Below are 16,355 nucleotides of genomic sequence, written 5' to 3' on the forward strand. Positions count from 1 at the left end.
ATTATTATTATTATTATTATTATTATTATTATTATTATTATTATTATTATTTAATTTTAAGCCTATTTTATATACTACTGCCAGTCAATTGGAATATAAAATACCCTCCCCACATATTTTCTTTCCCTTTTGTCACATACAATTCCTAATACTATTACATTACAGGCATACCTCAACTAACAAAGCCTCTAATAAAGAAGCCCCCCCCCTTTTTTTTTTTTAATAAAGTCTTTATCTTCACCCAGACCTCAACTTTTCTTTCTTGCTCTCTCTTTAGCTAGAAGTCTTTCAGCAATGTATGCACTGTGAGGTAATGGAAAGCTGTAGAAATATAGATGTTTTGGTGTCAGAATTGAGCAATTTGTCTGCATTAAACAATGCACTAAATCTTGAGCTGTGAAAGAATGGAATACTCTAGCTTAGGGGTTCCCAACCTGTATTCTAGGGAGCCCTTAGGGCTCCACTTCCACTTCCCAGATGCTCCACAGCCGCTGCAGGAAAGTGAAAGAAATAAAAATTGAATGAAATTAAAGAATAAGAAACAGAAAGTGAAAAAAACTTGTGAACATAGGGTAGCCCAGGGGTAGGCAACCTTATTGAGCCGGGGGCCGGGTTGCTGTCCCTCAGACAACTGGGGGGCCGAAGCCAAAAAATAAATAATTAAAATTTTTTTTAAAAAATTAAATATATAAATAAACCAGGACAAATGTAGGACAACATTTTCAAATGGAAGACACTTTTTTTTAAAAAAATGGAGGACACGTGAAAAAATTTGCTGATGTTTTAAAAAATGTTAATATAAATGCATGTTTCTGAGGCTTCTATAGACAATTGCCCCCAAAGGCCCTGGCGGCAATCGGTGGCAGGACCAGGCTGGGGCCGGTCCCAAGGCCTCGCCGGGCCGCATCCGGCCCGCGGGCCGCAGGTTGCCTACCCCTGGGGTAGCCTCTTAGGGGCTCTGCCATAGAAACTGATTCTAAAAAGCACTCCGCGAATCCAAAAGATTTGGAACCCCTGCTCTAGCTCATCCTACCGTAGCTGTCTATGCCTGCTTACAACAGACAGAGTGAATAGCAACTGCCTTTGAAATATCTCATTGAGCATGCATGAACAGCAATGCAGAGAGAAAAGGGGAGAGCAGATATGACTGTCTGACCAGATCACCCCAGCTCAGACTGTTTTTAAAAAAGCTTAAGTTTAGAAGTTTGGCCACCAAATGGGAAATCATTAGAAAAATGGAGACTACCAAAAGAAAGAAAGAAAGAAAGAAATACCCCCTCAGTGCATACAGAAAGATACTTTTGAGTGGTGTCTAGAAGCTTCAAAGAATTTACATTTTAAAATGGGGTGGACATGTGATAAAGCTTAGAAGTATTAGACTTTGATTCATAAAATATTGGAAGACATTTTTAAAATTAAAATACAGCTGAAACCAGAGACTTTTTTATTTAGAATGTTGTATGGTCAAATCGAGAATATGCTAATAGTGGCAAGAATTGTTATTCTCAGAGACTGAAGGAAAATGTTACTCCAACAGGAGAAAATTGGCTGATGAAGACAGTGTAACTTGCTGAAATTGATAAATTGACAGTTGTGATCAGGGAGGGAGAAATCCTTGATCATTTTTTTAGAAAATTAAGAGGCTGTACAGACCAGCCCTATGAGCCAGCGTTGGGGTGGAGTGGGGGCATGGAGACTGCACACCACACGCCTCAACTCCACCCTCAGAGTGCTGTCACACCACACGCCTGACCACACAGCAGGAAGTGTTGCAGTGTTTCTGCAGCACAGCATTTGCACACGCTGCGCTGAAGAAATGCCAAAACAAACAAACAAACAAACAACAACCCACCACTGGGGCAAGGGCACCCTTTTCCCAGCATCAAAAGGAGTGGCCTTCTGCTGTTTCTTTTTGCGCTGGGAATCAACTGGTTTAGGGGCATGGCGTGCGGTTGCCTCAGCCCCAATCCAGCTAGCAAAGAGGAAGCGGCAGGCCACTCCTTAGCCACATCTGTTTAGCCCCTGAGAAATGTTTATTTCTTTTATACAATCACATTGGGGATATATATCAGTTTAAGTTTTTGTAAAATTGATTGTTTATATAGTGACCTGCTTGTTTCATTTCTGACATACATCTTGTTATAATAATTGCTGAAACGTGTTAGAATTGCTCTTCTTTTTTATGGTGTAGGAACCTATCCCTGTTCAATCAATATTATTTCTGCCTCTGGTATCATATTTCCTGTTAAAGAAGGAATTTCCAGAAACACATCTGCCTCATTAACTGAGGTATACCTGTATTTCATGAGTTAGTTCTGAAGGCATGGTTGTAAACTACAGGGCCTACTGAAGCAAAGGGGATAAATTATAACTGAAAGTATGAAAATATGCTTCCTTGCCCCAGTATGGAGAGTGGCTTTCTAAAGGACATAGCGCACTGATGCCACTGCCAAGAACGTCCAGTGATGGTATGAGAAGAGAAATTGAACAGATTGAAGGTCCATGTATTTTTTCAACTTTAACATCACCACATAGGAATTGCTATGTGGTAACTGGGTTTACTTTTTTCATACTGATTGGTATAAAATGTAGACTTTCTCCATTCGATTTGTTGCAAAGTGTCCAGTCTTTAAAGTAGCTATAATAGATTTGGTCCTTAAGGTCTCTTTTGAGAACTACTTTGAATTGACACCAGCTGCAGGTTGTTTTAATTATATTTGTGGATGTTTCTGTACTTAAATAGGAAATGCTTCTGTAGCTGATGGTTTAAAGTGTGCCCTTCTCTCCCACCATTAAGCCATCTGTGAATTGAATGTGACAGTACAGTCATTAGTACATTAACAAAAAAATACACATTTAGGAGCACCAAGACTGATAGATGATGGAATGAAATCTACTTTAAATGCTAGACAGATAGGGAATTTCACTTTGTATATCTTTAGATATAAATATCAAAAATGCATTGAAAAATGCATGGCTAAAACACACCAAACAATTTATTTGCTAATTTATATTGCTGTATAAGCTTTTCCAGAAAGATATAGGATAGGATGGGATTAAGTGAAGTATTTTTTTAAAAAGAAAAATAATAGGGCATTATTTTTGTATTTTGCAGATAGTATTGCATTTGATTCCTTCAGAAGAAACAGATGAAAGTGATCTTATAATGGAAGTGACTGCTGGAGTTGGAGGGAAAGAAGCAATGCTATTCACTGCAGAGATGTTTAATATGTATCAACAGTATGCTGTATATAAAAACTGGAATTTTGACATTTTGGAATATACTTCCAGTGATATAGGTAGGTAACCTGAGCATCTCTTCCTTTGTCAAGATAGAGGACACTTAGTCAGATACAGGCATTACAGATAAACCATTTTTCCTACAACTATGATTGTTGGTACCCTGGTACTAAAGAGAGATATGGTTGCAACATCTTGTGAATGGAAAGATTGTTCTCATATTGTTGCTTATTGTTGTCTAGCACCATGCTACTGAACTTTAAGCAAATAGCTTTCTGATAATAGACTGTTCTCTCCATATTCTCTGTACAGTGCGTGGATAAACCCTAGCCATGCCCTGTGACTGTTTATAGTTTAATGACACCAAAACTGTATGCTTGCAGTTTGTGTCTTACTCAGTGGAGTAGCACTGATTGATAGCCTTTCACTGAAGTGATTGTTGCAAAGTGTTCAAATCTATTATAGTTACTTTAAAGACTGGACACTTTGCAACAAATCGAATGGAGAAAGTCTACATTTTATACCAATCAGTATGAAAAAAAAGTGTCATGTGGCTATTTGAGTCTTCCCTTGCCTTTGTTTTTAAGGTGGATTGAGACATGCCTCTGCCACAATAGCAGGCCCTGAGGCATATAGGCAAATGAAGTTTGAAGGAGGAGTTCATCGTGTACAGCGAGTACCTAAAACAGAGAAGCAAGGCCGCATTCATACCAGCACAATGACTGTAGCAATATTACCACAACCAAATGAGGTATAATGTTGTTAAACAGAAGTTGCTGCTCAGACTTTCTGGTCCAGATATGTCCTCACCAAGTTTAAAGGTTGAAAGCTGATTGTGTCAGAGTGTTGTAAAATGTGTATGATTGCTCAGTGTGAATATGTTATTCAGTTGAGAACAATCGGTAACTTAAATGAGCTGTTACAGCATATAAAGAATAATCAAAGTGTGCTTCTTTCTAATTATAGATAAATCTGACACTTAATCCTAAAGAGTTACGTATTGAAACTAAACGAGCCAGTGGAGCTGGTGGTCAACATGTAAATACCACTGATAGTGCTGTACGTATAGTCCATATTCCCACAGGTAAATTCCATTTTATTTCACCTATACTTAAATCTTTTTCCCCTTAAAGACTCTATATTGTAATGTTTCATGAGGGGAGTATTGTTCAGTAGTGAGGCAAATGCTTTTATACACAGAGGTCCCAGATATCAATAGAATCACCATTAAAAATGAGAAAGAAACATCACTTGAGAATCCTGCTGCCTGAGGGTACATCTCTGCTGTAGAAATAATGCAATTCAACACCACTATTAAGTGTTATAGCTGCATCCTATGAAATCCTGGGATTTACAGTTTTACAAGGTCTTTAGTCATTTCTGCCAAAATGTGCTAATATTTATTTATTATTTATTATCCTACATCCAGTGATCTCAGGGTGGCATAGAATAAAATCACTTTAAACAACATGGCCACATCTTTCTATGTGACAATGCTGGGCCACCTTTGAATGTCTACAGAACCAAGTGATTAGCAGTGCAAAAGTCAGGGAAAAAAATACCCAGGAAAGAAAGCTCCTTCCACCCCCAGGGCTATTTCCCCAATGAAAATAAAGAAGAGGGAGAATGGGAGCTTCACTAAAATATTTTCTCTTTCAGAAAGAGTGAAATACTGTTAGTATGAATGTTGTTATGTACATAAGAATTTAAAGCACCAGAGAAGTATAATGTCTGTGTATCATGCAAAACTGAAGCATTCATATTTCTGTATAAAGAATTAATAGTACAGCCCTGTACTTCAGTACTGATTGCACTGAGGGAACTGATAAAGGCTTGTAGCCACAACATTTTTTAAGGCTCCAATCCTATGCAAGTTAAGCACCCACAACTGAAGTCATATATTTGTCCAGCATGCTTCTTAAATGCTTCTCAATATGTTCCTGATTTTTTTGTTGGTTTTTAACCATTGCTTATCTCTATTCCTTTTATTTTTGCCTTGTACCTGCTCTAGGTGTGGTATCTGAATGTCAACAAGAAAGGTCTCAAATAAGAAATAAAGAAAAGGCTATGCAGATCCTTCGTGCCAAGCTGTATAGTATGAAGCTTGAAGAAGAGTTGACGAAGAGAGAAACTGCCAGAAAGATTCAAGTAATTTTATTCTTTCCCAATATTATTTCTTATGACTGAAAAATGAGTTTGAATTCTAATGTGACAACAACCTGTTGTTGTTGTTAACTGCTGTCAAGTCATCTTCAACATACAGTATGACTGAGAGAAATCCCAGTCACTCTGTCATCTTGCAGATTCAGGGCTGTAGCTTCCTTGATTGAGTCTATCAATTAGGAATGCGGTATTCCTCATTCTTACTGCCTTCTATCTTACCTAGTAGCCTTTTCTAGCGAATCATGTCTTCCATTCTCACAATGTGGCCAAAGTATGACAGCTTCATATAGTCATCCTGGCTTCTAGAGGGTTCAGACTTGATTTGTTCTAGGACCATTCGTTCTGGCTTTTTCATAGTTCACAGTCATCCTAGAACTCTTTTCCAGCACCACATTTCTAATGACAACTATATATAGCATAGTGAAAAGCATGAGCAGCATATGATGAAACTGGGAGCAGGTGTATGTGTTGAGACCTACAAAACAGGTACATGAAGTGAAGCTGGGAATGATAAATAGAAGAACAAAAGCACATGAGGAAAATATTCAAAGACATAGCCATGTCAGTCTGGAAAATCAGTATGCAAAGGGATCTTGCAACACATTTGAGACTATCTGAAAGAAAGAAGCTGGTAGCATGAGCTTTTGTAAACTTGAGCCTACTTACTCAGATGCATGCATCTAAGCTCATGCTACCAGCTTCTTTCTTTCAGATAGTCTCAAAGATACTACAAGATCCCTTATCATGATCAAAGATACTACAAGATCCCTTATCATGATGAAAATAGGTTTCTCAGAATCACAATGATGTAAAATTATTGTCATCTTTGTATTGGAAATGGAAGGACAGGAGCCTCACAATGTATTTTTGATGGGTTTTACCAGATTTGGATTCCTGAGGGACTGATTTACATGACTTGCAAATTTTATAAGTGTAGGGTGTACTGGGGTGAGTGTGGAGGGATGTTCAGAGATTTGATCTCTATTTGCACAATAATCTAGTTAGTGTCCAGGAGACCAGAGCAGGGCAGAAATGTAAGGAGATAGCAATTTCATATGTGACTTTCATTTACAGTAGCTTCTTTTTAATAGCAAGAATAATTAATAGGTCTGTAAGCCTCTCCTGTGACATATTTCTTTCTTCTGTTTGTTTTCTTTACTTGAACATTTTAGATTGTAAGTTCTACACAGGAAGGTGGTACCTTCTACTTAGTGTGGCTTCTTGGTTTTGCTTATGTGAACTTTGTTAAGTGCTGTGTATACCTTCATTGTATTAAACCATTTCCATGAAAAAGAACATGAGCTTCTCTTGGGTGAGGGGGAAATGGTTGTGCCTAAACATTCAACCTGCATATTGTGTGGAAAGTAAGAGTTATCATGGTTTTTTTTTCTTCTGCTGCTGCTTAGACTGGCACCAAAGGAAGATCTGAGAAAATCAGAACCTACAACTTCCCCCAGGATCGGGTCACTGACCACAGAATAAGCAGATCAGTGCATCATATCGAACAATTCATGTTGGGGGAAGAACTGCTAGATGAAATGATAGAGGCCCTGAGAGAATATGCTGATTTTGAAGCACTAATAGACGTGATTTCAGAAAGCAACCCAACCAAGCTAAGGTGATCTTCATTTTATCCTGCATAACAGGTATGGAAGTGCATCCAAACACCTTTGCTACAATGTAGTGTTTGGGCCTATCTGATTTAGAAGTCCTTCTCTGCCTGTGAAAAAGTCCCCAAACCACTATTTGAAGGGGAAAGTTTTTTCTTAAGAAAAACACAGCTTCAACTACAGAGTATTAAACAAGTTAACAAGCTTTAGAATGATTGTAGTTTCCACTTCTGAATTAGCAATCTCATTGCTTTTTTTCAAAGACAGGTAGAAAATTGAAAACTCACCAATTTTATGTGTGTATTATAATTAAAAACATATCTAGGTTTCAGTATCTGAATCAAAGAGCCCCTTCTGTTTATAGAAGGCTATTCATGTAGTGAAGAGATGCTACTGATAGAAGTGGAAAGAGCTGTTACCTACTATCCTCTCATCCCTGTTCTGGGTAGTCTCCTGATTGTACACAACCAATTTTGAGAAAGCAAAAGGGACTGAAGAGGAAGCAGAAATTGGTAATCATATTTTACCCTTTCCCATATATCAGGGAGAGTGTCCCCTGAGCAGAAGTCCAGCTCCACCCATATGCATGCTATAACAAAGTTAGTGCATGTTTTGAATTATTACATTATTGATAATGTAATCCAAAGATTCAGAGTAAAAGTGTTGTTTTTAATGGGTTTTAAGGTCTAGCATGCTGACAGATAAAATATCTTTGTAGCACTGTTTGCATCTATAAAAAGCTTTTTCATGCTCTGTTGAAAGCAATATAATCTTAGTGTTAGTTTAGTGTTATGCATTTGGATTTCTACTTGATGTGCATTAGTTTTATATACAGTAACCCATGATATTGTCTAAAAACACTTGTCTGCCTCATAATATGCTGTTTTTCCTCTCTCCCAGCCCATCTGTCTGTCATATACAGAGAACACATTCAGAGTTTTGTTACCACCTTTAAAACACATTCTGCAGAAAGAGACAATCTCTGATCTCTCCTAACTTAAACATATGGAAAAATGAGAGCTTTGTATGATTATAGATGCATGCCTGATTTAGAATAAAAAGTCCTAAGATATGAACTCTCATTTTACATATTACACCATCAGTAAGTGAGAGTTCAAGTGTCCTACTGTTCAAAAACTTAAAATGGAAATATTCTGCAGACTTCTAAATGTTAAGGACAGCTGTGTTAATGTACCTAACTCATTCTCCACTCTGTTTTGTTCCTCCTTGAATAATAACTGATTCATAAGAGTGTGATACAATAGGACTTTATCCTCCGTGTTTTAGACTGAAGTCATCTTGCAGTATTTAGTAGCTATCCAAAGAGCTGTACAAAATTTTATCAACAGTTTGAAAACTCTTGTTTAGTGATTTATTTAGAAAAACTGAGTTGTATAGCTGCTAACATGATTATGTACACAACTTGAGCATTTTACGTTTTTCACAATGTACCACAATATTTATTCATATTTAGATGTATATTTTTTTAATATAAGCTTTCAGACAATAAATATATGGGAGGCTCTTCCAAATAATCGATGTTTAGAAAAGGGAAGTGAAAGCAACTGCCTCTCTGTTTTCAAGAAACAACACATTAAATCAAATGTTGTTTCTTTCATAAAGGCATTAAGAGATGCATAATATTTCTGTATTGATCTTGGCATATATATATATTTAATGAGACAAAGTTAGAACATGGGATGGTAGATATAAGGTGATAACTTTTAATTTGCCCAACTAGGGGGGCACAACAAAACTATGGGCTGGCAAATATGGCTGACGTTTGCAAAGGGAAATTGTTATCCTGCTATCTGAAGGCAAATGAAATCAATTGATTTGGAGATACTGGGTCATTCCCAGGCTTTTCCTATTGTTCCAGCTGGGATACACATCTCTCCAGAGATTTCTAGAGGGTGGAAGGAGCCAGCATGTTATAGTGGTTTGAGCGTTGGTGTTTGACTGGAGATCAAGGTGTGAATCTATGCTCAGCCATGGAAATGCAATGAGTGACTGTGGGCATCTCACTCTCTCTCAGCCTCAGAGAAAGGCAGTGGCAAACCACTTCTGAACAAACCTTGCAAAAAAAAAAAAACACAACACCTGTGGTAGGGTTGTCATGTCAGAAATGCATTTGAAGGTGCACAGCAAGGAGGTAGGGGAGAGGAACTGGCAAAAGCCCTTTTCTCATAGTGGAAGTAAAGATTGGATCCAAGCTGATGGTATCATTTGAATGTCCCAAAGTTGATAAATGTTTCTAAACAGATGCTATGAAAATACTTTTATCCTGCACTTCATGAAGAAAATTAAGGTCCTCCAGATGGTTTTGATTACAAGTTACATAAGCCCCAGTCAGCATGACCAGTGGTAAGAGCTGTGGGAGCTATAGTCTAAAATACATGAAAGCCACGTTTCCATTCCTGCTAAACAGATGAGTTCTGTGGAAAACTATCAGGATGTGACAAAAGCAGTGCTAGGTGGAAATTATTGGAAGAATGGAAGAGTTCAAACTTTAAATTATAATTTAACAAACTAACAGGAAGATCATGTACTCGTGTAAAACAATTTTGTGATAATTTATTTAATTGGTTCATTTGCTGTGAAACATTAAATAGATCCTGAGTCCCTGTTTTACAGCAGCTTTGTTTGAATCTTACCTTGTGTATTCTAAAGATGGCTAAGATCTCAGTAATAGTTCTTAGGGGCGACTTCCACTATTCTTAATGGGGCGCACCCCTGCGTACACAAGCACACACCCCATTCAAGCCTGCACACACAGGCATGAATATGCACGAGCCTCCCTTTTTGCAGTGTGTGTGTGTGTGCGTCCGGAACAGATTCCCCGGAAAAACAGAGGGCCAACTGTACTGGGAAAATAATATTTTAATAAATGTAGCAAGTGGAATCATCTGCTACAGCACTATCCACTGTATGTAGGCGGTCAGTCTGAAAGGAGCCTTGGACAACAGGTTTAGATTTGCTTCCAGAAATTAATGCAAGTTGTGGCAGAAACAAAGTCATCTTGCCTTATAAATGAAAACGTTTGTTGTTATCTTGTGGACTGTAATCTGTTTTCTCAGATTCATGGAATATTTCCTCAGTTGAGGACATACTCAACTGTATTAGTACATATGCTCCGATGGTTAAATTCATGAGGACTGTAGTCAGTAGAATGAAAGAGAATTAAAATGTACAAAGTGGTCATTTGTTGTTGTGTACCTTGGGGTTGTTTCTGATTTATGGTGCCTGTAAGGCAAACTCGTGGACTTTCCTTGGCAAGATTTGATCCGAGGGGATTGCCTTTGCCTTCCTCTTAAGGCTAAGAAAGTGTGACTTTCTCAAAATCATCCACTAGGTGTCCATGCTTAAGAAGGGATTCAAATACTGGTCTCTAGAGTCATAGCTCTGTGCTCAAACCATTACACCTTGCTGGTTTTCAAATGATCATTACCTTAGCAGTTTCCACTGACAGTCACCAAATGGTCAAAACCAGTGTGGTATATTGGTTTGAGTGTTTGAATGGAAATATACTAGGTGACTTTGGAAAAGTCACAAGGTCTCAGAATTAGAGAAAGGCAACCACAAACCTCCACTGAATAAATCATGCTAAATCTCTTGAAAGTTGGCCTTAGGTCTGCCCTAATAACTTAAGGCACACAAGTCCATGGTGCATGCAGCTTGTTCTGATGGTGTATATGCCATTAGCTGCCAGAAGTGCCCCACTGTCTTTTGCTTTGGAAAAAGAGGCCAGTATGTGAAAAAGAAAAAAAGAATGCATATCTGATATGAGTAATAGCAATACATGTAGAAGCCTAAGGGAGAAAACACTCCTGTCTCTCAGGACATCCTGCTCCATCTTGAACAAAAGAACATTAAAAACGAGATTCCAATGCAAAGGAGGTGAATAAGAATTCATTAAGATGTTCCAGTGTTATCTTCTTTGTACTGAATAGACACAAAGGCTTTTTCTCACACTGAATGTTTTAATCAGCTCACCAGTGCAGAATGTTTGTGTGAAGAAATGTTTTGTAGTCTACAAAATCTTGTGCTAAATAAAATTTCTTAAATCTTTAATGCCCTCCACGATTTGTTTCTGCCAGAGGAATTTAGTCTTCCATTGAATCAATGGAATGTACATATGCGTTGGTGATAAGTCAATGCTTATTTAATAGTTGGGCTTAATCTTATTCAGCCACCCCTGGAAACATATGATATGGTATTTACATGGAGACAAAAAATGGCAGCTGGGCTTCAAGCCCACACGCTGGTATAAGCTTCATGTTTTTAGCCAACACTGCTTTGGGTAAAAAGTATAGAAGACACAGATCTTCATTGCAGAGACCTCTGAAAACAGCTCTCATTTCAGTGGAATTTATTTTAATTAAGACCCTGTAGGATTGCAGCATAGATTCATGATAGGTTGGTCTTTTGTGTGTGCTCCTTTGACATTTTGGACTTATGACAACCTAATTCCAGGGGTTTCTTGGCAAGATTTGTCTAGAGCAGATTTGTCATTGCCTTCCTGAGGCTGAGAGAGAGTGACTTGCCCAAGCTCATCCAGTGCCTTGCCATTGGTGAGTGAGGAATCAAACATCATTCCTGAGTCATAGTCCAACATCAAACCATCTCATCACACTGGTTCTCTGGTCTTTTATGGTTGAAGGTTTTTTCTTTTCCTTTCTCTCTGATGATTTCACAAGTGGAATGATTTCTATTCAGTGCCATTTTTTAAAAAAAAAAAAATTGATGGTCTTTTTTCCTGTTTTTATTTTTATAATTTTACTGTTGATAATATAGGCTGCCTCCCCACTGCAGAAATAAAGTGATACGACTACCATGGCTCAGTGCTATGGAATTCTTCATAAATCTGTTTATGTAAGGTACATGGAGACAGAAAATAGCAGCTGGGCTGCTATTTTGAGAGCCATTTAGTTTTGTGTCACAGAGCTCTGGTCCCCCACCAAACTACAAATCATAATGGTTAAAAGTGGTGTCAACCCGGATTGTTTTTGTAGTGCAGATGCAGCCATAGTGATCAATGATCACTATACATAGATTAATTTGACAGGTGTGTTCAAGTTAGGATCTCTTTTCAAGCAAGAACACAGCTCAACTATTGGATTTAACACTCACAATCCTCCCCCCCCCAAAAAAAAAACCACCATGAACCTTGGAGTGAAACCAGGCAGGGGAAAAGGGATTCTGCCTGCAGTGTCCCAGTTTAAGTGGTCAAGGGGATGCAAGGTTTCATAGAATCATAGAGGCGCAAGGGCCATCCAGTCCAACCCCCAACAAATGGCCACAGCCAGTCTCTGTTTAAAAACATCCAAAGAAGGAGACTCCACCACCCTCTGAGGCAGCATATTCCACTGTCAAACAGCGCATAATGTCAGCAAGATCGTCCTAATGTATAAATAACTTTTATAAATAAATAAAATTGACAAACTTATAAATAAAAGTTAATAATAATAATGTTCAGGTGGAATCTCTTTTCCTGTAGTATGAATCCATTATTCCAGGTCCTATTCTCTGGAACAGCAAAACAAGCTTGCTCCATCCTCAATATGACACCCCTTCAAGGATGATCTGACACTCTCCTTTTCTAGGACCTGCCCTCCATTTCAACTTCTGTCCAGGAGGAATTCCAAAATGCCCTGAATTTAGAACACGACATTGGTCCACTTTACATTGAAAAAACAATCCAGTGTGAGACCCCATTAACTGTCTTGTCTCAGTGCTCAGGAATCCTGGGAATTGTAGTTTATTGCGGCACCAGAACTCTCTGACAGAAGGCTAAATGCCTCACAAACCATAGCATTGAGCCAGGGCAGGTCTGAAACTGGATTATTTCTGCAGTGTCAGTTGGACCTAAGAATTGTCAATGTCATAGAATCATAGAGTTGAAAGAGACCACAAGGGACATCCAGTCCAACCCCATTCTGCCATGCAGGAACTCTCAATCAAAGCATAGTTTACATTCCTGTTGAGTGTTTTGTCCAGCTTTTGGTCATGTTCCTGCATCATTCTTTGACGTCCTACATTCTGCTTGTTGTCCTCCTTTGCTGTGAGATGTGGTCACCATGCATCCCTTCAAATATTTAAACAGGGCTATCATGACACCCCTTCTCCTTCCTCCTCCCCGCCCCAAGTCTAAACATACCCAGCTCCCTCAGCCACTCTTCATAGAGGGCAGAGGTTCACCAAACTGTGCTCTTTAAGGGATTTTTTCGTACTTCAGCTCCCAGAATCCTAGACTATTGGCCAAAATGGCTGAGGCTTCTTGGAGCTGGAGTCCAAAAATCTCTCAAAGGGCACAGTTTGGGGACCACTGACAATAGGGCATGGTTTCTTCCTTCCCTGCATCAGTAGAAGTACTGTATAGTGTCTAGATCAAGAGATGTAATAGTGCCAGTCTTTTCTGCTTTGGTCAGGCCCCACCTGGAATATTGTGTCCAGGTCTGGGCACCACAATTCCAAAAGGATGTTGAGAAACTGGAGCCATGTGTCCAAAGGAGGGCGACTAAAATGGTGAAGGGTCTGGAAACCATGTCCTATGAGGAAAGACTCAGGGAGCTGGGGATGTTTAGCCTGGAGAAGAGAAGGTTAAGAGGTGATATGATCGCTCTGTTTAAATACTTGAAGGGATGTCATGTTGAAGAGGGAGCAAGACTAGGACCCGGAGCAATGGATGCAAGCTCCAGGAAAAGAGATTCCACCTCAACATTAGGAGGAACCTCCTGACAGTAAGGGCTGTTCGACAATGGAACAAACTCCCTCTGAGTGTCGTGGTCTCCTTCCCTGGAGGTCTTCAAACGGAGGCTGGATGGCCATCTAGGGAGTGTTTTGATTGAGAGTTGCTGCATGGCCGAATGGGGTTGGACTGGATGACCCTTCTGGTTTCTTCCAGCTCTATGATTCTCTAAACTCAGCACAGAAAAGCTGAGGTGAATAAGAAGAGGGAGCGCGCGCCCTCTAGCGGAAGGGCGCGAGGAGGCACCATTCAGCGCTCCGGTCCAATAGAATGAGGGAAAGCGAGGGACAGCGCGCGGCCCCTTCCCTCAGCGCCTCCCGCGCGTTCCAACGAAACACGTCTCCTCCGAGGATGAGGCTCGCGAGACAAGCTTGCCCCTCCCACTCGCCCTTTTAAATTTCTCTGCCCTCGAGGAGGATGGGAGGGCGGCAAGGAAAGGAAAGAGGGGAAGGCCGGCAGCCACCTTCCTCAACGGCAGCCACGCCCCCGCGAGCCCTCATTGGCCGCCGCCCCTCTGTCTCTTTACCCATTGGCCGAGGGGTTTTAACATCTCCCTCCAATTGGGCGCCTGGGTTTTGGATACCAAATTCAAAAAAGGGTTTTTTCCCTCTTCCAGAGGGAAGGGAGAAAGAGGGACTGGTGGCAGTCGGTCTGGAACCACGTTGGGAGGCGGGAGGGGAAAAAAGGAGAGGAAGAAGCCGGGGCAGATAAGAACGACCGACCGACCCACCCGCAGTGCTTCCAGGTATCTGGAGAGGAGGGTCTCCTGTGAGCAAGGTTTTGGGGGCGCCAAGAAAACGTTGTGGGGGTTTTTGGAGGGAAAGTGCAGGGGAATCTCAAGGGAGTCCCTCCCCCCGTTTATTGTACTATTTTTTATTATTGTAAGTAAAGGGAAGCCCTTTGGCGGCAGCGGGAAGGTGAGGCTGGACGCCTGTCCCGCCGGCGGGAGAAAGCCTTGCTGCTCTGCTCTCCCGCCCGAAGGAAGGAGAGGGGAAGGGAGGGAAGGAAGGACAGCAGTGTGTGTATGTGTATTTGGGGGTGAAGCCTCCCAATATCCCCCCCCCCAAAAGAAAGGCTTTGAGGGGTTCCCCCTCTTTCCTTGTAATGACATTTTTAAGGATGGGTAAGGGGGGGGTTGTGCTCAATTGTGTGTTTGTAGGGGGCCACCAATTGTCCTGAATTGTGCATATATATATATATATATATTGGGGAGGGAGTTGTGTGTTTTTGGAGGGGAGTCCCCAGAAATGTATTATGTGCATGTATTAGGTGGGATCCCCACGAATTGTGTTGGATATATATTGGGGTGGATTGTGTGTAAACCACCACCAATGGGGTCCCCACGAATTGTGTGTATGTCTCTGTCAGGTTGTGGGTTCCCTCTTTCTCCTGAGCTTATTGTATGTGAGGAAGAAGGGGGTCCTCTTTGGCCCCTCACTGGCTGATCCAGGCGGGGAGAGAGCTTGGTCGAGTTTTAATGCTTACCCAAGACAGGCATGTGTTACGGTAGTTTTTTTAAATGTTCTCTCCCCCCGTCCGTCCGTCTGTCTGTCTGTCTGTGTGGCCTGGTGGCAAATGCGCGGGCTTCTCTGCCTGTCCCCTTCCTCCCTCCCTTCTCTCCCGCGCTTCTTTTGAAAAGGGCACCTTAAGTGTGTGTGTGCATGTGTGTATATATACATATAGAGAGAGAGGAGGGGGGGGATACACTTGCAGGGAGACATATAATCTGTATATATTATACACACACACACACACACATATGGTTAATAGGATGCTCCCCCACGTACCCACCCACCTTCTCTGTGTGTGTGTATGTGTGTGTGTGTGTAATGAATTGGTGGATGAGAGATCCTACTAACTCCATATAGAGATAGAGAGAGAATATATGCTCTCTCTGTATGTGTGTGTAGAGATGAATGGCTTGGTCGGGAGAGATTCTATTAACCCCAGAGAAAGAGAGAGAATATGAATATATATATAAACACCAGGATATCTCTCTCTCTGGGGTTAATAGGATCTCTCCCCCACCAAGCCACCTATCCCCATATATAGATAGGTATAGAGAGCATACATTCTCTCTCTCTCTCCATATATATGGGATTAATAGGATCTCTCACCCACCAACCCATCCACCCGTTTCTCATATATACTGTATGCATTTGTGTGTGGTATACATTCTCTGGTTACCCATCCCCATCTATATATATATATATATATATATAGAGAGAGAGAGAGAGGGTGGTGTTTCTCCCTCCCTCCATCTCTCTCTCTCTTTCTGTATGTGTGTGCGTATATGTGTATATATATAGGTGTAGTATATGGTGTGTTTGTAGTAGTAGCAGTATCTCCCCCACAGCTACAACCCATATATTTGTTATATGGGGATGGCTAGGGAGAGAGCGATACTATTTGTACTGAGGCAGTGGTGCTGTTTTGCAGGAGCCTCTGCTCTTCCGCCATTTATAGCAGATGGTTTGTGGGATTTCCTCTTTTCTTGTGCTGCTTGAGATCCACCACCAGGAGCCACGTTGCTGGCTGGAGCAGAGAGGCTTAATAAACCTGTCTATCTGAGCACATGGTTTGCCCATTAAGGG

The 16,355-nt window shown here is 40.6% G+C and overlaps 1 protein-coding gene across 3 annotated transcripts in view; it reads left to right on the forward strand.

Moving 5' to 3' along the window:
* The window catches only part of MTRF1L (mitochondrial translation release factor 1 like), a 13,300-nt gene extending 3,088 nt beyond the window's left edge, over window positions 1-10,212 (forward strand). For 2 of the 3 annotated variants that reach the window (XM_042479134.1, XM_042479150.1), the window contains 5 exons: window positions 3,116-3,299; window positions 3,828-3,991; window positions 4,207-4,324; window positions 5,252-5,388; window positions 6,810-10,212. In XM_042479134.1, the coding sequence (XP_042335068.1) occupies window positions 3,116-3,299; window positions 3,828-3,991; window positions 4,207-4,324; window positions 5,252-5,388; window positions 6,810-7,025 (819 nt within the window). In that variant the 3' untranslated portion in view covers window positions 7,026-10,212. The remainder of the gene's footprint in view (window positions 1-3,115; window positions 3,300-3,827; window positions 3,992-4,206; window positions 4,325-5,251; window positions 5,389-6,809) is intronic. The other variant, XM_042479143.1, reaches the window with a different exon arrangement.
* Window positions 10,213-16,355: the final 6,143 nt, after the last annotated feature.

The sequence above is a fragment of the Sceloporus undulatus genome, chromosome 1 (genome assembly GCF_019175285.1).
Source record: "Sceloporus undulatus isolate JIND9_A2432 ecotype Alabama chromosome 1, SceUnd_v1.1, whole genome shotgun sequence".
Classification (NCBI taxonomy): domain Eukaryota; kingdom Metazoa; phylum Chordata; class Lepidosauria; order Squamata; family Phrynosomatidae; genus Sceloporus; species Sceloporus undulatus.